This window comes from Beta vulgaris, chromosome 9 (assembly GCF_026745355.1).
Source record: "Beta vulgaris subsp. vulgaris cultivar EL10 chromosome 9, EL10.2, whole genome shotgun sequence".
Taxonomy (NCBI): Eukaryota; Viridiplantae; Streptophyta; class Magnoliopsida; order Caryophyllales; family Amaranthaceae; genus Beta; species Beta vulgaris.
Window position 1 is genome coordinate 49,359,553 of NC_079210.1, and position 24,195 is coordinate 49,383,747.

The 24,195-nt window shown below is 37.1% G+C and overlaps 4 protein-coding genes across 5 annotated transcripts; 3 read left to right on the forward strand and 1 right to left on the reverse strand.

The window, feature by feature from the left end:
• Positions 1-443: 443 nt before the first annotated feature.
• Positions 444-2,903, forward strand: LOC104904444 (jasmonate-induced oxygenase 2). Its single transcript, XM_048636190.2, has 3 exons — positions 444-972; positions 1,568-1,901; positions 2,488-2,903. Exons 1-3 carry the CDS (start codon positions 497-499, stop codon positions 2,740-2,742), a joined length of 1,065 nt encoding a protein of 354 aa, XP_048492147.1. The 5' UTR covers positions 444-496; the 3' UTR covers positions 2,743-2,903.
• An 8,705-nt stretch (positions 2,904-11,608) lies between these two features.
• On the forward strand, positions 11,609-14,231 carry LOC125493241 (protein DMR6-LIKE OXYGENASE 2-like). The gene is made up of 3 exons (XM_048636396.2): positions 11,609-12,218; positions 12,778-13,105; positions 13,722-14,231. Exons 1-3 carry the CDS (start codon positions 11,737-11,739, stop codon positions 13,977-13,979), a joined length of 1,068 nt encoding a protein of 355 aa, XP_048492353.1. The 5' UTR covers positions 11,609-11,736; the 3' UTR covers positions 13,980-14,231.
• Positions 14,232-14,612: 381 nt separating this feature from the next.
• Positions 14,613-17,132, reverse strand: LOC104904447 (hypothetical protein). Of its 2 annotated transcripts, none has more exons than XM_010692694.3 (3): positions 16,975-17,132; positions 16,776-16,869; positions 14,613-15,101 (listed from the first exon to the last, which is right to left on the reverse strand). In XM_010692694.3, the coding sequence occupies exons 2-3, from the start codon at positions 16,823-16,825 to the stop codon at positions 14,834-14,836; spliced, it is 318 nt and encodes a 105-aa protein (XP_010690996.1). In that variant the 5' UTR covers positions 16,826-16,869; positions 16,975-17,132; the 3' UTR covers positions 14,613-14,833. The 2 variants fall into 2 exon arrangements, with proteins under 2 accessions (XP_010690996.1, XP_048492354.1); XM_048636397.1 differs by having other exon boundaries at positions 16,776-16,887; positions 16,975-17,102.
• Positions 17,133-20,499: 3,367 nt separating this feature from the next.
• On the forward strand, positions 20,500-23,864 carry LOC104904448 (protein CYPRO4). The gene is made up of 2 exons (XM_010692695.4): positions 20,500-22,396; positions 23,377-23,864. Exons 1-2 carry the CDS (start codon positions 20,717-20,719, stop codon positions 23,656-23,658), a joined length of 1,962 nt encoding a protein of 653 aa, XP_010690997.1. The 5' UTR covers positions 20,500-20,716; the 3' UTR covers positions 23,659-23,864.
• Positions 23,865-24,195: the final 331 nt, after the last annotated feature.

A 24,195-nucleotide genomic window follows, 5' to 3' on the forward strand; every position in this document is an offset into this window, starting at 1 on the left:
GCTCCCAACTTTTTAACAAACTCCTCTAATAGAAAACTAAGTAAACATCCTAAAGTACCTTGTAGTAAATTTTTTTTTCCGAACCCCTTATTTTCCTCTAGTTCATTCATCATACCCGAGGTGTACCATGTGTAAAGTAGACCCAAGACTAATTTTGCTCATTTGGATTATTTCAAATGAGCAATGAGCAAAAAAACAGTGTTGAGTGTACCATGCTCACAATAAACCTTGATGTATGATAAAATTTGTATATTTTCCCTTATAATTTCCAAAATACGTCATATTAAAATTTGTTCCTAACAGTTGGGATTTGGATTCCCTCGATTATAACGTGAAAAACGTTGTTGCTATTCATAGTCAAATACTCAAATCGAACTTACAACATTGATGTCAGATGTAATATAAAGTTGTAAACATTGCTATCATACTTTGTCACATATAACTTTCTTCTTCATCCAGCAATTTTGTAGAAGCGTATTGGTTTATAATTCCAATTATGGCAGAAGTTAATCCAGCCTTCATTCAATCCATAGAACATAGGCCTAAAAATCCTACCATAATTGAAGCTGAAGAAATCCCAGTTATTGATATTTCTTCAATCACATCTCTTGATCACTTGTCCAACAACAATATTATTGATGATATAATAACCAACATTGGCAATGCCAGTGAGAAATGGGGATTCTTCCAAGTGATTAACCATGGAATTCGACACGAAAAACTCGAAAATATGAAGCTTGCAGCCCGAAAATTCTTCTCTTTAGCTGTTGAAGAGAAGAAGAATGTAGCAAAAGATGAAGATAATCCAATGGGTTACCATGATACTGAGCTAACCAAGAATGTAAGAGATTGGAAGCAAGTTTTTGATTATACTACCAAAGATGGTTGTACTCCTATCCCTGTTTCACCTGATGATCTTCAAGCTGTCAAACCTGTGACAAACCGTTGGCCACAACATCCTCCTGAGTTTAGGTAAACATTTTTCCGAATCGTTTTGAAAATATTGACATAAATAATCCCGACTTTTAACTGGTCAAAATAATTCAGGTTTTGCATTATTATGTGATGATACTCCACTAAGGGCGTACTTTTCAATTTATAAATTTCAGGTCTTTTAGGAAAAGTAATGAGGATCAGTGAATTCCTATAAGTTCTAATTAGTGTAGATGAGCTCTAATAAGTCCTAACATCTCAAAAAATAAGTTCTAATAAATTTCAACACTTCATATAAGCTGCTATATATTTGGTCGAAAAATAAGGTGAAGAGAACGCATCATAAGGGTTTGTTCTCTCCAGATTATTTTCAGTTTAGTTCAGTTCAATTCAACTCTGGACAATACTTTTACTCTCACATATCACTATTCAATTCAATTCAGTTCAATTATTTTATGCCGAGGAGAATAAGCCCTAAGTTAGCAACCAACCTTCTCTAGATAGCTCAAACTGTATTATTTTGAGAAGCGCCTTAAAAGTTGGGATCATTCCAAAATGATAATAATTGTTTGGATATTCTGTATGTCAATCTGATTTGTTAAATGTATTTCAACAATGGTTATAATTTAATCAGAGAGGTTGCTGAAGAATATGCAAAAGAGGTGGAGAAACTGGCTTCTATTATGTTGGAGTTGATAGCACGGAGCTTAGGATTGGCAGGAAACAGGTTTAGTGAGTTGTTCAAAGATCAGACAACAAGCTTCATTCGACTGAATTACTACCCTCCATGCCCTTCTCCTCATCTTGCTCTCGGCGTCGGCCGCCACAAGGATGCTGGTGGCTTAACCATACTAGCGCAAGATGATGATGTTGAAGGGCTTGAAGTCAGAAGAAAAACTGATGGGGAATGGATCAGGGTGAAGCCAATTCATGGTGCTTTGATTATCAATGTTGGTGATCTTATTCAGGTATATGCCCAAGTGTAACTTATTTATCATTTTTACTTCCCAAAGATAACACAATCAATGCTTGTTTGGTTGAAGTTGGTAAGTATAACTTCACATCAATTTGCATTGCCCGTGAAATTTTATTCTATAAGAAGTACATTTTTTTGTTTGGTTGAACATGAGAAATTCTATTTCCATGGAAATTTTCACTTACCTAGAGGAGTCCAAGTAGGTTATATATCCACTTCGTAGGAATTCTAATTTTCCATGCATTTGAAGGTTAACTAAACAAGCTCTTAAAAAAGTCTATTTTAATTTGAAGACTATGCATTAAAATTGTCATATAAGATAGAACAACTACGAAGCAGCTGATTCGAACACTTCGCCGTTGTCGATGATTTATATGATATTAAGTGGTCAGTTTCTAAAACGTAGTAAATATCACTTCTCAAGTGGTCATTTTCTAAAACGTAAAAAGTGATAAAATTTGTTTGATCGAATACGGAAAGTTTCACTTAGAATAACTTTTATATTCATAAAATCAAAAACTGGAAATTTACCGTAATATCGAACGGACTCTAAGTTTCTTATATGACTATATGAGCAGGTTTGGAGTAATGACAAATATGAAAGTGTGGAGCATAGAGTGATAGTGAATTCTGAAAAGGATAGGCTATCCATCGTATTCTTCTACAATCCAGCACATTATGTCACGGTGAAACCCTTGGAAGAGTTGATTAATGACCAAAATGTGGCTAAATACAAAGAATTCAACTGGGGAGCTTTTCTTATGACAAGGAAGAACACTAATTTCAAGAAGCTTAATGTTGAGAACCTTCAAATCTCACATTACAAAATTTAGCCTATAATCATACTATTTTTTTTATGATATAATTTGTTTTTCATCTTTGTTCGAGTAGGTTTTGCTTGTGATCAAGTTTTCTTATTGTGATGAGTGATGAGTTTGCTACTTGTTTACGTCTCTACTTCCATGATTAAAATTATATTGTTGTAAGTTGTACCAAACTACCAACCACTCTTTCGCTACGAGAACATTTATAGTTAAATGTATTTGATTGTATGCGTGATGTTTATTATATAATGGGTGTTGTAGAAAATAAGTATAATATGAATTAAGAGGATTGATATTAAAGTTACTGGACTTTAAGTAGATGTTCCCGCACGGCCGCACCTCATTATCTATACAAATCCAAAGGTGTTAGATATGTGTATTTTTTTTAGAATGGTGAGATCAAATCGGAACCTTTTGCAGGTTAATCCGATCCGAATAAGCGGGTAGATACTTTGAGAGTATAGGGGAATAGTAAGGAGATCCCCTCTCTCAAAGTTCCCCTAGTGGGGATTGAACTCCCAACCTTGAGATTAAAAGATTCTTTTTTTATCACTATGCTTGGTTGTTAGGAATGTGTATAGATATAATTCATGTTTGAAAGATCATTTATCGATCAGACACTATTATTATATCCATACACATTTGTAACACCTCTAAAGCTCTAAAAAGTCACACCAAACATATGAATGTCATTCAAATTAGATAAAAGTCCATCAGAAACTTACCACTGCAATAATTACACAGTAAGAAGCATCTCAAATCACATTTTGTATGCAATTAATCTCATTGACATGCTTATTACAATCCTTTTGATATTGGAACACTCTAACTTTGACGTTTTTCAACACATAGCTTTGACCATTTAGTTATTAATTAGTAAAAGTTATAAAAACTTGATAAATCCAAAACATTTTACATATACTTCCTCCGTTTCATATTACTCGCTACACTTCTCAATTCACGAATTCTAGTCAATTTTTGGAGAAGAGAGAGGTAGAGACTAAAAAGAAAAGGGACCCATGTGAAAAGAGAGAGATAGAGAGAGTTTATTCCTCAAAAAGAAAGTATAGCTAGTAATGTGAAACTTCCCACAATGAAAAGTGTAGCGAGTATTATGATTTATTTGTTAGCAGAAGAAAAAAAAAGTATTACCAGAAGTAATATATAAATTTAAATATTGTAAAAGTAAAAATTTTACAACTATTAAAATGAATAAAATACGAAAAATAAGGTTTATAGAAGCTTATCTATATTAAATTGCGATATGCTATGTAAAAAGCTTAGAGGTGATCATTTTGGCCCGGGTTTTGGGCTGAATTTTTCGGCCCGCGGGCCGGCCCCGGCCCGGTCGTATTTTTTTTTGCTTTGGCGGGCTTTGGGCAAGCCAAAAACGACTTTTTAGTCTATTTTTTTGGCCCGGCCCGTTTTGGCCCGCAAAAGCCCGTTTTTTGAGGCCCGAAATAGCGGGCTTTGGACACAAAAATTCGGCCCGCAATTTAGGCCCGGCCCGGCTCGACCATTGGACAATTTTTTTGGCAGCGGCCCGGCCCGAACCCGGCCCGGCCCGAACCCGGTCCGGCCCATGATCACCTCTAAACAAGCTTTATATTTTAGGATGCAAATTTCTTATCGTTCAACTCTTAATGAAATATTTTCATCTAAGACTCGATTCTATTGAATAAGACATGAGAAATTGACTAAACTTAGTGAGGACATGAATCATATATACAAATCAACTTGGTGGGAATATATCATAATATCAAGTTCAACACAAGAGTAATATTATATTCTATTAAAAATGAAAGTAGCAATTTGTGAAAAACATAAGTGTTAAGAACATTCGATTCTCATACAACAAGATAAGTAATCATATCATTTTTTTTTTTTTGGTGAAAAGTAATCATATCATATAAGAATATATGCCCCATCAAAGTATAGAGTTTTACCTCTCAACATAAGAAGAAGAAAAATCTAAGTATACATAAACACATATGCTACCTTTCCTAGTACTGAAACATAATCTAGTAGTTACATCAAGCTTAGTTTGAAGCATTACATTAAGATGGAATAGTATAATGGTATCCAAATTAAAACAATATTCTTTGTTACATGTGTCATGATGTCCATTTGTATTGTAAGAGCTATTCAAAGTTTCGACATGTAAGAATATGCCTTGAATTGTGGTGCTCAAGAAGTGTTCGACGAAATGCACAAGAGACGCAAAACTGCGTCTTGCCCGGGCGGTCGGGCGAACCTCGCCCGGTCGGGCGCGGGAGCAAGTTTGGAGAAGCGTTGTTTCGCCCGGTCGGGCAGGTCTCGCCCGGTCGGGCGCGCATATACGTTTAGGAGAGCTGGGGACCGTCCGGTCGGGCGGATCGGGAAATAACGCGGAAAACGCGTTTTTTGCTGCTTTGTATAAATAGGTTATTTTAACCTATCTTTTACACTACGAAAAACTCTGCTCTCTCTCTGTAATCTGGTTTCTTCTCATAATAAAATATTCTCTCTCTCTCTGCCGTGGACGTAGCCAAATTGGTGAACCACGTAATTCTGGTGTCTGATTTTAGTTTTTGCATTCATTATTTGTTCTTCTCACATCCGTTATAACAAACTGGTATCAGAGCTTTGGTTTTCGATCTGTGAGAAAGATGTCTGGGGTGAATGTCAAAATCGATAAATTTACTGGGAGGAATAGTTTTAGTCTGTGGCAGATCAAGATGCGGGCGTTACTGAAGCAACAGGGGTTGTGGGCACCGTTGGCAAAGAAAGCAACGGATTTAGTCACCGCTGAGATGGCCGTTCTGGAGGAGAAAGCTCATTCAACGATTATGTTGTGTCTGGCAGATGACATAATCACTGAAGTCGCGGAGGAGGAAACCGCATCTGGTCTGTGGTTGAAATTAGAGAGTTTGTACATGACAAAATCTCTAACCAACAAGTTGCTTTTGAAGCAACGTCTGTTCAGTCTGCGAATGCAGGAAGGTATGCCTCTTAGAGATCATCTTGATCAATTAAATACAATTTTATTAGAATTGCGTAATATTGATGTGAAGGTGGAGGATGAGGATGCCGCTTTAATTCTGCTTGTTTCTTTACCTATATCGTATGAAAATTTTGTGCAATCTTTCATTGTTGGTAAAGATTCTGTGTCCCTAGAAGAAGTTAGATCATCTTTGCAATACTAGGGAATTGCGCCATAAGGCATCTGGTAGTAGTACAGAAAGTCAGTCTTCTGGGTTAGTGGCCAGTAGTGTGGTGGTAAAGGACATGGTAAAAAGAATTTTAAGAAACTGGAAATTCTAAAGGGGGTCCTAAACCTAATGATATCTGTAACTATGTAAGGAAAAGGGGCATTGGAAGAAGGAATGTCCTAAAAAGAAGCATCAGGAAAATAAATCTGGGTCTGGTTCTGCTGCTGTTGCAGCAGAAAATTCGAATTCTGAGGATGACCTTGCTCTAGTGGCAAATGAGAAAACATATAGTGATGTGTGGGTTCTTGATTCTGGAGCGTCATATCATATGAGTCCTCATAGGGAGTGGTTTACTACTTATGAGCAGGTAGATGGGGGAAATATTTCGATGGCTAACAGTGCAGTCTGTAAGATAGTTGGAATAGGCTCTATCAAGATCCGGACTCATGATGATATTATCTATACTTTGAAAAATGTTAAGCATGTTCCACAGATGACCAACAATCTGATTTCACTTAGTCTACTAGACAGTAAGGGTTTCAGTTTCAGAGGAGTGGTGGAATTGTGTATGTCTGCAAGGGTTCAAAGGAGGTTTTGAAGGGGGTCAAGCGTGTACTTTGTATGTTCTGCAGGGTTCTACTATCTCAGGTTCAGCTTCTATTGCATCGTCTGAGGTTCAGAAGGAGATATGACCAAGCTATGGCACATGAGACTTGGTCATATGAGTGAGAGAGGAATGCAAATCCTCTCCAAGGCAGATCTTCTTGTGGCCATAAGGTCACAAACCTGGAGTTTTGTGAGCATTGTGTTTTGGAAATTACATCGTAGCAAGTTTTCAAGGGCATTCATAGAACAAAAGGTACTCTGGATTATATCCACTCTGATTGTTGGGGTCCTTCACGCGTGGAGTCTTTGGCAGGTCACAGGTATTTTTTTCTTTCATAGATGATTATTCAAGAATGACTTGGTTGATTATTATGAAGTCAAAAGGTGAAGCTTTCAAGAATTTAAGCAGTGGAAGGCATTAGTGGAAAATCAAACTGGGAAGAAGATCAAAAGGCTACGAACTGATAATGGTCTGGAATTTTGTTTGTCTGAGTTCAATGAGTTCTGTAAAATTGAAGGGATTGCTAGGCATCACACTGTCAGAGATACACCACAGCAGAATGGTGTAGCAGAAAGGATGAATCAGACACTTCTGGAGAGAGCTCGGTGCATGCTCTCTAATGCTGGTATGACTAGAAGATTCTGGGGAGAAGCTGTCAATACAGCATGTTATTTGATAAATCGTGGACCTCATTCTGGGATCAATCTCAAAACACCATATGAGATGTGGTCAGGTAAGCCTGCAGATTACTCAGATTTGCGAGTTTTTGGTTGTAATGTCTACTATCATGTAATGAAGGAAAACTAGAACCAAGGGCTAAAAGGGAGTGTTTGTGGGTTATGGGGATGGAGTTAAGGGTTATAGAATCTGGTCTCCATCTGAAAAAGGGTTATACTTAGTAGAAATGTAGTCTTTGATGAAAATTCTATGTTTAATCCTAATGTGATGTCCATTGAAGTGTCAGATAGTAGTAGTGTTGATAAACAGGTGGAGCAGCAAGACACTCATGATGAGAGTGATGATCAACACATTGGTTCTGAAGAACCATCATCTTCGACGCCTAGTGAGGAGGCGCCTAGCCTGGCACGGGAACGTCCTATAAGGACAATTTTGGTAAACTCCAACTAGATATGGGTTTGAAGATATGGTAGCTTATGCACTGCAGGTCGCTGAAGAGGTGGATGTCTATGAGCCATCAACCTATAGGGAGGCAGTTACATGTACGGAGTCTACCCATTGGCTTGCTGCAATGGGGGAAGAGATGGAGTCACTTCATAAGAACGAGACTTGGGAGCTTGTGTCTAAGCCTTCAGGGAGAAAAATTGTTACTTGTAAATGGGTTTTCAAGAAAAAGGAGGGGATGACATCTGAAGAAGGGGTCAAGTATAAGGCTCGACTGGTTGCAAGAGGGTTCACACAAAGGGAGGGTGTAGACTATAATGAGATTTTTTCGCCTGTAGTCAGACATACTTCCATCAGGGTGCTACTAGCGATAGTTGCACATCAGGATTTTGAGCTTGAGCAGCTAGATGTAAAAACAGCTTTCTTACATGGAGATTGAGGAGGAGATATATATGGCTCAACCAGATGGGTTTCAGGTTCCAGGAAAAGAAAACAGTGTTTGCAAGTTGAAGAAGTCCTTATATGGGCTAAAGCAGTCTCCAAGGCAATGGTACAAGAAGTTTGATAGCTATATGATGAAGCTAGGCTACAACAGGAGCTCATATGATTGTTGTGTGTATCATAACAAGCTGACAGATGGGTCTTTTATCTACTTAGTGCTATATGTGGATGATATGTTGATAGCTGCCAGGAACAAGTCAGATGTTCAGAAATTGAAGGAACTTCTTAGTGCTGAATTTGAAATGAAGGATTTGGGTGCAGCAAGGAAGATTTTGGGGATGGAAATTTATAGGAATAGGACTCAGAAGAAACTTTTCTTGTCACGGAAGGGTTATATTGAGAAGATATTGTCAAGGTTTGGCATGTCAACAGCAAAACCTATAGATACTCCAAGTGCTTCAATAGTCATTTGTCTGTGGCTTTTGCACCTAAGTCGGCTGAGGAGAAGGAGTACATGAGTCGGGTTCCGTATGCTAGTGCAGTAGGGAGTCTGATGTATGCTATGGTTTGCACTAGGCCGGATCTTGCACATGCAGTCAGTGTGGTTAGTAGGTTCATGGGTGATCCTGGTAAGGAGCATTGGCAGGCAGTCAAGAGGATTTTCGGTACCTTAGAGGTACGTCAGATATTGGTCTCATTTATGGAGGTGATATGCTTGCTTAGTTGCAGGATATTCTGATTCTGATTATGCTGGAGATTAGATGGTAGAAGGTCTATGACTGGATATGTGTTTACTCTTGGTGGTTCTGTGGTGAGTTGGAAAGCAACTTTACAACCTACTGTAACTTTGTCTACTACTGAGGCAGAGTGCATGGCCTTGACAGAAGCAGCTAAGGAGGGGATCTGGTTAAAGGGGTTAATCAGTGATTTGGGTCTACATCATGATCAAGCAACTGTGTTCTGTGACAGTTTAAGTGCAATATGTCAAGCAAAGGATCAAGTCCATCATGAGAGGACTAAGCATATTGATGTCAGATATCATTTTCTGAGGAGTGAGACAAGGATTAAGGTGAAGAAGGTAGGAACTGCTGATAATCCTGCTGATATGTTCACCAAGCCGGTTCCGCAGAGTAAGTTCCAACATTGCTTGGACTTACTTAATATTCGTGATTGTTAGTTGCCCTCTTGGGGCAATTCTGGAGTCCTTAGGGACTAATCTGGTCTGGTTGTCTTTTGGGACAAATCTGGTGTTTGGGAGATTCTGGGCGTTGTGATCAATGCATCTGGTTTTCTGGTGATTATGAGAGAATTCAAGTCAAGGTGGAGATTTGTAAGAATATGCCTTGAATTGTGGTGCTCAAGAAGTGTTCGACGAAATGCACAAGAGACGCAAAACTGCGTCTCGCCCGGGCGGTCGGGCGAACCTCGCCCGGGCGGGCGCGGGAGCAAGTTTGGAGAAGCGTTGTTTCGCCCGGTCGGGCAGGTCTCGCCCGGTCGGGCGCGCATATACGTTTAGGAGAGCTGGGGACCGCCCGGTCGGGCGGATTTCGCCCGGGGGGTCGGGCGGATCGGGAAATAACGCGGAAAACGCGTTTTTTACTGCTTTGTATAAATAGGTATATTTTAACCTATCTTTTACACTACGAAAAACTCTGCTCTCTCTCTGTAATCTGGTTTCTTCTCATAATAAAATATTCTCTCTCTCTGCCGTGGACGTAGCCAAATTGGTGAACCACGTAATTCTGGTGTCTGATTTTATTGGTTTTTTGCATTCATTATTTGTTCTTCCTCACATCCGTTATAACACGACATTTACCACCTTTTTGGTTAGATGTATTAGATGGTAGTAATGGTAATGATTTCTAGTACAAACTTTTGAAGGCATTCTGGTGTCAACATCGATGTTGATGCACTGATGCTACTTTATTCCAAAAAACCTATTTTCTCCCTAAAATATCATTACCACTTGGGAAGGTGGTATTGGGCGGTGATGGAAATTTTTGAAGGATAACATATGTTTTCAAATCAAGTTTCATTACCATAGATATTAATGTGAGAAAGTCTTAATAAATTTACACTAAAATGCATTATCATTACTAACATTTAATACCACTAATCCATTCTTTTGACCAATATACCCCTAATGCCCTAAGTGCAAATGAAAATTAATACAACTTCTACTCTATTAGTCTAAAAATAAAAATACAAAGAAAAAGAAAAAGAAAAAAAATCATCTAATAAACTGCAAAACAGTTACCACTCAATCTTCAAATTCACTTGCATAGCACGCATATAAAAGCTAGTTAGTAAATTAGGATTCTCAACCTTTTTGCTCACACCCAACTAGTTTGCTAAACGTGCATACATAGGGATAGCTTGTACACCTATATAGTCAAGAACATTCTATAAGAGAAGAGGGGGACCAACAAAAAAACAAAAAGCTATCAGCAAACTAACTACTTTATTAAAAAAAAAAAAAAAAAAATAAACAACAGCACTGAATACTTTATGTAGAAGTGAGTAATTGTAAAATCAACATCATCAACTATAATTTTTGTTTAGTTAAAAAACCCTAATATAATGGCACAACTCTTATGAATAACGATTTACACACATTATATCTTATTTTAGTTTGTAGTGTTTTGTGTTTTCAATATTTTCCTCTTCTCCCTTCCAATAATTGTGTTTTTACGCAAAACTTTATATGATTTCGCATGTATCACATGCATATAAGACTAGAGGTTATATATATATTTACTAGTCTTATTGTTGAACATTAAAAGCATGTATAGAATCAATGAAAAGTCAGTTGAGAACTTATTTGATATAGCAATCATCATTAGGGGTGAAAGTTCGGTGTGCGGTTTGGATTAGAGCCTAATCCAATCCGATCCGAATTAAATTTGGATTTCAATTTTTCAATCCGAATCCAAACCAATTAGAGTTTGAATCCGATCCAATCCAATCCGAATTTTCATACTCTAGATTGGATCCGATCCGAAAATCCGTTTTTTTTTCAATTCTAGTTTTTCGATGAAATAAATTATGCACAACAACCGCCTAGTAGATTGAGAAAATGAGGAATTAAGTGCAATAAGTACTTTAGGAGAAAGGTTGAAGTGCTATGTGTATTGGGCTATGGAGTAGGTTTTTTTATATAAAAAAATCAGTTAAGCACTTTAAGTCCATTCAGATACATAGTACAAGGCATATTACTATTCGGTTATATTGGATTTTTGGATCCAATTACCCTCAATCCAATCCAATCCGAAAATCCAATTTTTCAAAAAATCTCAATCCGAATCCAATCCAAGCACAGTTCGAATCCAATCCGAATTACTAATTCGGATTGGATTAGATTGGATTTTGGATTTTATCCGAATAACTTTCACCCCTAATCATCATCACATACGGCACAAATGCATTATTTATTCTTGACAAGTAAAACCTTAGAATCCATTGCAGCAGAGCAAACTATTAACTATCTTATCTGTACAAATATATTCAAAGCATTACAAGTTGATAAAAAGAACATTTACTAGTATAAATTCAAAAACATCAGCCAATATTTCACATATATTCGCCCTATATCTTAATAAGTTCCCATCTTTTAAGCACTACCACATTTGCACCAGAAGTTCAATGGAAGATTTTGATCCTGCATACATTCAACCCATTGAACACAGGCCAATACTCCTCATACATGAAGCTGAGGGTATTCCAATCATTGATCTTTCATCCATTACAAACAACCATTTATCCAATGAAAATGATCATAGCAATAATAACAACCTAACTAGTCTTATAACTGAGATAGGCAATGCCTGCGAGAAATGGGGATTCTTCCAAGTGATCAACCATGGTGTGCCACTCGAAAAGCTCGAGGAAATAGAGCTTATAGGGAGGAAATTCTTTGCTTTATCTAAAGAGGAGAAGCGGAAGGTTGGCCGTGATGAACATAATCCAATGGGGTATTATGACTCCGAACATACAAAGAATGTTCGAGATTGGAAACAAGTTTTCGATTTTACTGCCAGAGATCCCTCTATCATTCCTGTTTACCCTGGTGATCTTCAACCCAAGGAGCTGATAAACCGCTGGCCTCAGTCTCTCCCCGAGTTCAGGTAGCTGTATAACCCTTCTGTCCAAAATAGTATTGGTTTATGATGGGATTTCGTTATACTTCCTACGTTCTGAAATAAATGAAACACTGCTCTTAAAAAACTCTCACATAAAAGAGAGAAGCAATTCATTTATTTCAGAACGGAGGAAGTATACATTATTACTTAGAGTGACGAAGAGGGGATAAATGACAAAACTACCGTGAAGGGTACTTATGTGACATAATGGCATATATTGAACTAGCTATGAGAGGACAACGTAACAAATACATGGCTAAACTGCTTGCCTCAATCTCTCATTGAGTTCACATAGCTATATATACCTCCTGTCTAGAATAGTATGGTTTGTATCGAATATACTACTATAATCTTCCAACTTATAACTTCAAGTAATGGAGAAGAGGATAGATGACAACAATTATGAACCATATATCTTTAAAATCTATGAGATGTTGGGAAACAATGTAACAACTAATACTAGAGAAATGAAAATTAACCGAATGTATACTCAACTTATGTGTGGTTTTTCTTTGTATTTTGCATAACCAATTGACGAACACAGGGAGGTAACCAGAGAATATGCAAGAGAAGTGGAAAAACTCGGGTTTAAATTGTTAGAGCTGATAGCCTTGAGCTTAGGGCTGGCAGCAGATAGGCTTAATGGCTACTTCAAGGATCATGCAAGCTTCATGCGGCTCAACTACTACCCAGCCTGCCCTGCTCCTGAGCTTGTTCTCGGCGTTACTCGACACAAAGATGCAGGTGCCTTGACAATTCTAGCAGAAGATGATGTTGGTGGATTGCAAGTCCGACGGAAATCAGATGGTGAATGGGTCAGTGTAAGACCCAACCCCGGTGCTTTTACCATCAACGTTGGTGACATAATTCAGGTAAGAGCTATAGTCTTTTAATGTTTAAACAAAGTAAAAGAATTAAAAACAAGGTGTTACCTTTTCTTTTCTCGCTTGTGAGAGAGTTGTATTGTCATGTGGTACAACATTGTAAGAGAATTCTTGCAATTGTTTAATAAGCATTAATGTTGGTAATATAATTCAAGTAATCTCATGCACTTAGCCTAATGATGTAACTTATAGAAGGTTGCCAACTGCCAAGTATGCCAACTGATCACTACTTAAAAGTACAAAAACTACAAGTGTATGCTAATACTAATACGTGTATCTGCATATCACGGCTATGTCGTAACTTATAGGGGTATTTAGGAAACTTTGAGGGTCAATAAGGTGTAACTTTTAGGTTATTTGTGACCGTTAAATAATACATAAAGTTGCATTTCACGTCTATTTTTATTTTATTTTTGATAAGGAGAGAAAACTTAGGAAGATCCTTCAATCAAGGGGCCAACCTAAAACATCCTTGCGTACGAGAACATATGACGTCTATGAATTTAGAGTTTCCGACCTTGTACAACTAAATCTCACATGTTAATCGGTACATGGAGTAGTATGTAACAGTCGTGAGTCTATCAAATTTGTTGGCGTTTTGCAGGTTTGGAGCAACGACAGATATGAAAGTGTGGAGCATAGGGTGATGGTGAACTCAGAGAAGGAGAGGTTATCGATTCCATTTTTCTTCTACCCAGCTCACTATATTATGATCAAGCCCTTGGAAGAGATAGTTGATGACCAAAACCCTCCCAAATACAGAGAATATAACTGGGGAGTTTTTTTCGCAACAAAAAGGAAAAGCAATTTCAAGAAGCTCAATGTTGAGAACCTTCAAATCTCTCACTTTAAGATTATTTGAACTATAAACTGCCTTCATCTAGTTCAAGTTATATTGCAATAATGCAATTACACCAACAGTTCTGTATAGAGGGAGTACTATCGAGTATCGATATACTACCATAAAACTACCCAAGTAGTCTTTAGAAATAAGGTAAGAGGTATCTCCTACCATCAAGATCTTCGATACGACTATACGAGCATATTGTGTTATACACTACTAAGTACTAAATATAGATGAATAATGGATTGTACTAGCCTTTCTTCTGTTTTCGCTTGGCCTCGTTGCATCTTAGGATAATTTTAGCTCGGATAGGGAGTTTTCCAAGCCAATATTCACTATCTTAACTGCAGTGGTAGTTGATAGCTACACATATCCCATCGTCATTAGTAATACCAATTATGTTAATAACTCGTAAATGTTCCATGACATGAAAAATGAAGACAAAATTTCAAATATTTCATCTCAAATTGATAATATACATGATTGAATTTTCTTAACTAATGCATCTCATAGAGGATAGGGATACGGAAAAAAAAGAGTTAAACCTTTAGAACAATATACACGATCTATGAAGCACACTAGCTTGGAAGCAAGACTTTCACTATGTAGGTCTTGGAGCCCTGGGCAGTAAATATTTTGACTATACTAAAGAAAGTTTAACATTCCATCCTTCAAAAATGGAAATTAATTTCAATCCTTGCAGAACTATAATCCACTCTTTACAAATCAAACAAAGGAGATTGGAAAACCAATTGACCTGGAAAATATTTTCCTCCCAACTAAACATTCGCTGGTTAGAAGATAGCAAGATACAATTAATGTTTACCTCTTGGCCGTTGGGTCATCAAAAGAACAAAAGGGAAGTGTTAGTTTCATTCTAGTACAACAGCATCAGCATTAGCATTAGCATTAGCATCAGCATTGGCATTAGCATCAGCATCAGAGGCAGGATTTTGTGCTTCCAATAGCTTCATTTGACGTTCTGCATGTTCTCTTTCACAAGCACTAATTCCCATTATGATGTCCAACATCGTGCCTGTTGTACCGAAGAATACAAGTGGTGCAAGAGACTTCCTCTTTATTCCGACAGGAATAGCAACCAAAGCACCCAGTACGGAGAAAACCCACGTTCCTAATGCACTGTCAAGACAACATCACTGATCATCAATATTGCAGTTTAACAACAGTACACAGAAATTGCTAAGTAAAAATGGCAGGCATGCATTTCCAAATGTGAAAACCAAGAAGGTCAATTTCACATTCTAAGTAACTAAGATCCACAGAAAAGCTACTTTCATCAGAGCTCAAGATCTGCTTGTACAACATTGATCCTATGATATTAGGAGCTGGAAATATAGACCATGTCATGATCATCTTCTGTTGGTACAGAAATCTAGATGATACAATCGAGTTACCAACAACCATGTCTTCTAGTACTTAGTTAATGACAACAACAACTATACTCACCACAACCAATTAGGTCCCAATATCTAGTTTGATGTTCCAGCATATCTATTCAGTATGTGCATAAAATGAGGCAAGTGACAGCAAAACACAGCTCCTTACACCATAACTTGACCAACAGAAGATTAATTAAAGATTCACTCAAACAAAACCCATTAAAAGTATTTAAGACCAGTAATATTTCAGCTCCATAATACTATTCAGAATTTCGAAGTTAAGATGACAACTCCAAGGGTGGTCAATGATGGCTACAATGCTGATAATCTAGCCTACAAAAAACAACAGCAATGATTCAGATGCGAATATGACAGATTTTAAGGTTATGAAACCATAGCCTGTATTTTTACCAAGAAGATAGCAACAAGCAGAGTCATTCATTTACTACGAGAGCGTTTGGTTACACCAATACATTTTTCCGTAATAGTAATATTTTCACTTTCCTTTATTTGGTTTGTAAAGGATGGAAATTAGTTTCCCAAGGAGAGACTACATTTTTCTTTTCTAGCAAAAGGAATGCCAGTTTTTTTCCCTTACCTTCCTCTTCTTCTCCCATCCATCCTCTTCCCAATTTCATACTTTTTTCCTCTCTAACTTTGTAAGGAACCAAACAAAGAGAAACTACTTTACAACCAACATCTCTTGGAAAATTCAAAATGTTCTCCATCCTAACAAACAAACCCTACAATGAAACTGCAACCCATGAATCCACCTAAGGCACGACACCCTTTAGCACCACTTTTCCGCATCGGTTATCACTCTCAACCATAACAGAAACGAAGAACAACAAACAATAAAGTGTTTTTGATTACATAGCTTATGTGGTGGCATTTATTACCCACCATTCCTTATAAACTCTACTAATATCACAAATGTCTACCGCCCACCCACTAAGTAACAATATAAAGGCAACTCTTTCCCATCAACATTACCCACAATTTGAAATCTTAATTCAAAATTAAAGTTGGTGGTGTAACCATGAAGTTACAAGAAGCGGAACTGTCGATCATTCAATTCAAGGTAACCTCGCCATCGACTTAAAATTATTTTAGTAAGATAACTTACTGAGGCATCGATATAATCCATTGCAATCCAAATCTACATTTCTCTTTGTTTTTTCAGAACTACGATCAAAATTGTCTCAACCATGACAGAAAAAAAAGCATGTAATTGTGGTAAGAGAAGGTGGAAAACCCTTACTATTATGCAATTCAATCAATCATACAGAAAACCAATGAAATTGAGACACACAAAAAATCCCAAAAAAAAATTTGACAGATAGAGAATAATGTCCAAATTCAGCATTCTAATCTGAGTAGCAAAACCAAGAGAATTGAAGGGTAAGAGACAAACTTGGAAACAGAGCATTCTTCAAGATGCTTTACATCTTCTTTGGCAGCCATTTTCTGCAACTTGTTAATTTCTTTCTCACACCTGGTAATTTGATCTGATTTTGCACCGATATCTCAAATGTTAGAAAAAATTCAATCAATCACAGAAATACAAGTGATTAAAGAAGAACTAGAGAGCAAGATAGAAGGATGGTACTTACTGGATGAAGAACGGAGTTGGCCTGATTAGGGTTCTTCCTATGGAGGGACGAGGGAGTGTCAAGACTCAAGAGTGTGCGTAATTGTAAAATCGTAATAGAAGAGGTCGGGGAATAGAATGGGGGTGAATTGCAATTTTTCGGAAAATTGGCTAAACATAATTTGAACTAGTAAATGTTACAAATTCTTTTTAAAAATTGAGAGGGCAAACTAAACCAACCACATAATAATAGTTTAATGATACACTTTTCAATATTTTATGAAGTATATAAAAAAGGATTTTGACATATGCAATTTTTGAAGTTGCAAATAATTTAAATACATTTTTTGAAATAATACCATTTAGAGTTAATTAGTTAAAATAGCACGAACTATGCCTCAAATGCATTGAGCAGCACAACATTTGACAGATGCAGTGTGCATAGCACAAACATTTAATATGAGGTGCAACCAGTAGCATAAATGTGGCTGGAGTATGAAAATTTCACCAGAGTTATAGAATCTTCATTATTATATTAGTTTCTTTTCCTTTTTTCCCCTCCACCTTCTTCTTCTCTCTCAATCCTTTGTATTCCTCCTCCTCCATTCATCGGAAATCTCCCTTCCCCTACCCCACCCACTGAAATCTATCACTTCCCTTCCCCACCCGGACATCAATCCCATCTCCTTCCCCACCCTCGACACAATCCCATTTCTTTCCCCAGTCTCTGAAAGGCCAAAACCATCCCCACCCAACATACCCTATCTAAAGATTCTCTCTCTCTCCTCCCCAACCATAGCCCAGTAGAAATACCCCACCCTTTCACCCATTTTCACCCACTCTTGCTCACCATCATCCTCACCACACTACCCATATCATAATCTCACCTCTCAATCACCTGAAATTTGAGTTGGATTTGTCGGGTGAGGTGGTGTTCATGGCTAGGAAGGGAATGGATTGGTGTCAGGGTGAGCAAGGGGAATTTGGTATTTTGCGGTGGGTAGAAGAGAGTTTTCAGGTGGGTGAAGGAGGAGGAATAGAGAGAAAGTTGATAGAGAAGAAGAAAATTGAGAAAAAGGGAAAAAAAAAGTGTATCAAGAGAAAAGAAAAAATAAAATAAAATATGAAGATCCATAACTCTGGTGGAATGTCCGTATCCCGATCACATTTATGCTACTGTTTGCACCTCGTGTTCATGCTACGCACTGCACCCGTCAGAAGTTGTGGTGCTCAGTGCACTTGAGGCATAGTTCGCGCTGTTTTAGCCATTAACCCTATCATTTAAGGAATTTATGACACAATCACATGTCAAATGATACAGTTAATGCTGAGTTCACTCATGGTACACCCGGGTGTAACATGAGCATGGTACACCCAGAGGTATTTTTGTAATAAATTAGAACTTCAAGTGCTTATTTGACACCAAATTTGCTCATGTGGGCATTTTGCTCGTTTTAAAGTGTTTGCTCATTCGCTCATTTTGCTCATTTGGAGAAAATAGTCTTGGGTGTACCATGAGCATGGTACACCCAGGCGTACTATAAATATTCTCGTTAATGCTTATTTATTCTTTCATATTTCCATTTCTGCTTTCTTAGGGCCGCATATATCATTTCATCTATAAAAAATTCAAGCGATGGCACCATCTTGTGAGACAACCTAATTTTATAGTTGAGTTAAAGGTTTGAAGCAAATTAATGATGTGGTGATATAAGGTTTGCAAGTTGTCTCAGATAATCATGATAATATGTGAATAGTATAATATCACAATGACAATTTGTGTAATTTTTGAAAAAATATGGGTACTTTAGAGATTTTTTGAAAATTTAGGAGGGATTTTGGTTCATAACAATACTCCTTTTTCTTTTTTTAGAAAACTACAAAAATATCATTACGATATGCAATATTTATATTACCATGATTAAATTTTACTTGCTTGAAGTTTTGAGTTAAACCTTGGCAATTATTAAATGTTATTGCCAGACCGTTAAGTTTCTTTTCAGTTTCGTATGAAATTGATTTCATACTCAAATGCATTGGTATGTCAAATTCCTCACCTATAATATGGCTCTAATTTATCTCATGTGTCCATAAATCAACATCATTAAATATTTGAAAAACTAGTTTAATTATTTCTACAAAATTATTTTCTCAAACAAAGTGTGCATATCTCCTTTTAAAGAAGTACCTTTATCATCAATGATTAATTATGATGTACCTAATTTAAGAGAATACAATATAATGAGTATTAGTTTCACTCTATATGTGAAAAATAACTTTCGAGAAGATATCCCTACTTAAAAAATATGCTTTCTCTCTTCTTCTTTTGCCGACTATTCCAACTCCAAAATCACTTGTATTTACTTTTTTTCCCCCTAAATATACTCATTTTTCATTTACATCCATTTATTTGAGTTCCACTTATTTTGCCTCATTCCTTATTTGGCAAACCTTTTTTATATTTTCCCCTTAATATCCCACAACATGAAGCTCACTTCTCTTTTCTCCTTAAAAGCAACTAGAAGACAAATGGTTAATCTCTAGAAGCTATAATAAGTAAGTAGAATCTAGGAAAACTTATAGAGCTTTTTAATGATAAAGAAGGAGATGGTCTTATGTAGAAGTTTATAATTACTCCATGCCACTTAACTTTTAACATTTTTTTTGTTAGAACTTTTTTTCTAACGGTTTAACTTCGAGATATATTTGTAAAGATATCTAACTATTAAACTATCTATTACTATTTGTAACGTATATTATAGTTAGAGGTGATCATGGGTCGTGCCGCCTAAAAAAAAATTGCCCATTGGTTGGGCCGGGCCAAAACTTTGTGCCCAAAACCCGCTAATTCGGGCCAAAATCGGACCGAGCCGAAAAATAAACTAAAATGTCATTTTTGACTTGTCCAAACAAAAAAAAAGGGACTGGGTCCGACCGCGAGCAAAAAGATCTACCCAATAAACACGTCGTGCCGGGCCAAAAAGATCAGCTCTAACTATAGTATATTGAATTCAACTAATTGAAAGTATGACCATCATTCACAAAATTTGCTCAAGGAGCTCATATATTAAGATTTTTGTATTCTTGAGACAACATTATAGATGTGATCAACATAGACCCGTCTCGAAAATGGACGGAGTTTAGGCATGATTTCGACCCGCAATTCGAAACCGACCCAATTTTTAGGAAAAAAAAGCCTGGCCACGATCGACCTAAATCCCCCCCCCCAAATGGTATGGGAGCCTGTTTGGCCTATCCAAAATAGCGGATTTTGGTATGAATTTTATTTTAACCTGACCACTTTTTTCCCAAAACCTAAACGACCCTATCCATGATAACCTTCACGATATTATAAAATACTCTCATGACTCACATCTATAAATATTAAGAAATTAATATTATAACATTTTGTCCAATAATAATCTTGTCATATTAACCAAAGTACTAAAAAAAAAAATTGCGTTAAAGATAAGCTACATTCCCAATTAAGCAATCAAACCGCCATTGGGCTTGGGCAATAAATACATCAGCAGGTTGCCTTGCCCCCACATTTAGCTTACTCAAATTTTGTGTTATTTTCAGCTTTTGGGTTTCTTTCTTAACCAAGTCATTATACTCTCATTCTCTCTCCTCTCAACTACATATAGTAAGTATTTTCCGTGTAGTGGCGGTTTTTCTCTTCTTCTTCATCTACTTTTCAAATTTCAAAAAACTCAAAACACAAAATCAATTTCATTCCGATCTAAACCTAGCTAAATCAATCAATGGGTCAAGCTAACAGTCGTGAAGGTCTAGAACTTTCCGATTCCGATGATTACGACGAGCGTGAATCCGACGAAGAAGAAAATTACGACACTTCTGAAGAACAACAAGATGAAGAAAACAAGCATTTTCATGGTGGACATAGTACTACTCCTTCTTCATCTTCTTTAGATGATGTTGAATCTAGGTTAAAAGCTCTTAAGCTTAAATATTCTACTCCTGTTTCTGCTTCTTCTTTGCGTCGGAAAAATGCTGTTAAACTTTACCGTCATTTTGGGGGTGACACTTCTGATTCTAAATGGAAGACTGTTGAAGCGTCGACGTCGTATTCGTTTGTTAAATCTCGTGGTGGTGAGAATGAGGAGGATGATGATGAAGATGAGGATGAAGATGATAAGGGGAGTAATAGTGAGGGTTTGTTTTGGGAACTTAGGGTTGGGTCGAAAGTTAGGGTTAGGGTTTCTACAGATTTGCAATTGAAGATGTTTCCGGATCAATTGAGGGTTGATTTTGTGTGTAATGGTGTTTGGGCGATGAAATTCTTTGAGAAGAATAATTATTATGATATGTTTGTTTCTGATTTTCAGGATTGTCTTTTTGAGAATGTTCATGGAGTCAAAGCTACTGAGGCGAATAAGCTTAAGATATATGGGAAGGATTTTATGGGGTGGCTTAATCCTGAAGTTGCTGATGATACAATGTGGGATGCTGTTGATGATGAGGTGGTTGGAAATCGGACTCCGATTTCGACTCCTTCCAGGGTGAAGCAGGATTTGCTTGAGGAATTCGAGGAGGCTTCGAATTCTGGGATTCAGAGTTTGGCATTAGGTGCTCTTGATAATAGTTTCCTTGTTGGGAATGATGGAATTCAGGTTGTTAAGAATTTTAGGCATGGAATTCATGGGAAGGGTGTTTGTGTTAAGTTTGATCGTGGTGGTAGCGCCTCTAAGAATGCGAATAATTCGAGTTATTCGACTCCAAAGAAGGCAATTTTAATGAGAGGGGAAACTAATATGATGTTGATGAGTCCAGTTATGGAGAATAAACCCCATGCTCCAGGGCTTCATCAGTTGGATATTGAAACTGGGAAGATTGTTACAGAATGGAAGTTTGAGAAAGATGGTACTGATATCTCTATGAGAGATATTACTAATGATAACAAATCTTCTCAGTTGGATCCATCAGGCTCTACATTCTTGGGTTTGGATGATAACAGGTTGTGTCAATGGGATATGCGTGATCGCCGCGGTATGGTGCAGAATCTTGCTGATGGGAACTCTCCTGTGTTGAACTGGACACAGGGGCATCAGTTCTCAAGGGGTACCAACTTTCAGTGCTTTGCATCAACAGGGGATGGTTCAATTGTTGTTGGATCACTTGATGGGAAGATTAGACTGTACTCGAAAACGTCTATGAGACAGGCGAAAACTGCATTCCCTGGTCTTGGTTCACCAATTACTCATGTGGATGTTACTTATGATGGAAAATGGGTGTTGGGTACCACAGATACGTATTTGATTCTCATATGCACCTTGTTTACTGATAAAGATGGGAGGACTAAGACCGGTTTTGGTGGTCGTATGGGTAATAAAGTCTCGGCTCCTAGGCTGCTTAAGTTAACTCCTGTGGATGCTCATATGGCTGGGGCAAACAATAAATTCCATGGTGGTCAATTTTCATGGGTAAGATGGCAATTACATCTTTTTTTGTATGCTTCTACACTTTATAGTTATGTTATCTGATTGGATAAGTTGCCATAATTCTAATTGCTTGCTTTGCTCTTAGCTATATTTTATCGATCATGTTGTTCATTATATGAATAGGAAGATGATTATCATGCTCTTCTTATGTGCTTCTTTGTTTGACGACGTTTATGTTGATGTGCTGCAAATGTAATGATTGGCTATACTCAATGTTCATGGAATACTGTGTGCATGAGCTAGAAGCCAGAATGAAACAGCACTTGTCTTACAATGCCCGCTCGCCGCTCATTTTGGATTACATTTGGAGTTTAGTTTATCAGTACTATGTCGTTCCTCTTTTGGCATGCATTATTCAATAGTAGTTAAGATGATGAAACAATACAAGAGCAGGGTAAAACACACACAACCAATACACATTTTAATAGATCTGTATATACTGCCATGACAAATATGGATTTATTAAGGAACATCTCTGGACATGGTTTTATCAAAATCTGTTTGATACAACTTTGGTTTTTTGCTCATCTGTGAAGCTGTTACAAGGGTATCATCTTGTTTGTTCATTTGACAGATATTTGGATTCACCAATGAACTGTATTAATCTCTGGTTTTTTTTTTTTTTTTCAATATTTTTATGTCTGCTAATTAATTATGGGATGCTGTTTTTCACCAAAAAAAAAAAAAAAATCTCTTGTTTTGTTTTGCTTTTTTTTAATATCGAATTTGATTCTTTCTGTGATATATCTTGTATTTTGTTTTTTCGTGGAGCTTCCGTGATCTATGTAATTGACGAAGCCTATATTAGTTAAATATACATAGCTGGCCTGAGGTATTTTTTAGTTATGTCTGTTTGGGCTGATTTGGTATCTTTTTTGGCTTCTTTTATTTCTATTATGCTATTGAAGGTGTGGGAGAGAGTAAAATGATTACTGACTTGTTAATTATATATGTCTTTGCAGGTTACAGAGGAAGGGAAACAAGAACGCCACATAGTTGTAACAGCTGGTAAATTTAGTGTCATATGGAACTTCGAGCAAGTGAAGAACAGTGGGCACGACTGCTACCGTAATCAACAGGGATTAAAGAGCTGCTATTGCTACAAGATTGTGCTGAAAGACGAGTCTATAGTGGACAGTCGCTTCATGCATGAGAAGTTTGCAGTTAGTGACTCTCCTGAAGCTCCTCTTGTGGTGGCAACCCCTATGAAGGTGACTTCGTTCAGCATGTCGACCAAGCAATAGCAGTATTACCCTCTTATCTCAGAATTGTGAAGAGTGGACCTGTTGCATCAGAGGATTCGCTAATTTTTCTTTTAGTAGCTGTAGTTCTTTTGTGTGTAAGTAGGGCTAGCACTTGTGTTCTTGAGTGCATTTCTGAAATGTTTGCTTGAAAGACTTCTATGTAATGTCTTGCAATTGGAAATATTTGATTTGATTAGTGTTGGTTAGGATGTGGAAGACAGCATTCTGAATTTACTTCAATGCAGTATCTTTCGGAAAAACTCGTATGTTTATCCCCGTGATCGAGCAACGTTGTCCTATCTCAGTGTAAGATAAGCTGGTTGTATGGTCTAGTTCCCATCCATGGAGTTGGTTTTAATAATATGAATTGAACTTTGGTTCAGTATATATTGTTAAAAGTAGTTTCCTTTACTGCTGAATGAAATTGAACAAAATCATATTTATTGAGTTTTTTTCTTCTACTGATCGTTTAATGTTGTATAGTATTATTACTATTGCGTTCTAGTTTAATATGCTGTCATTTTCCGAATATAAGTT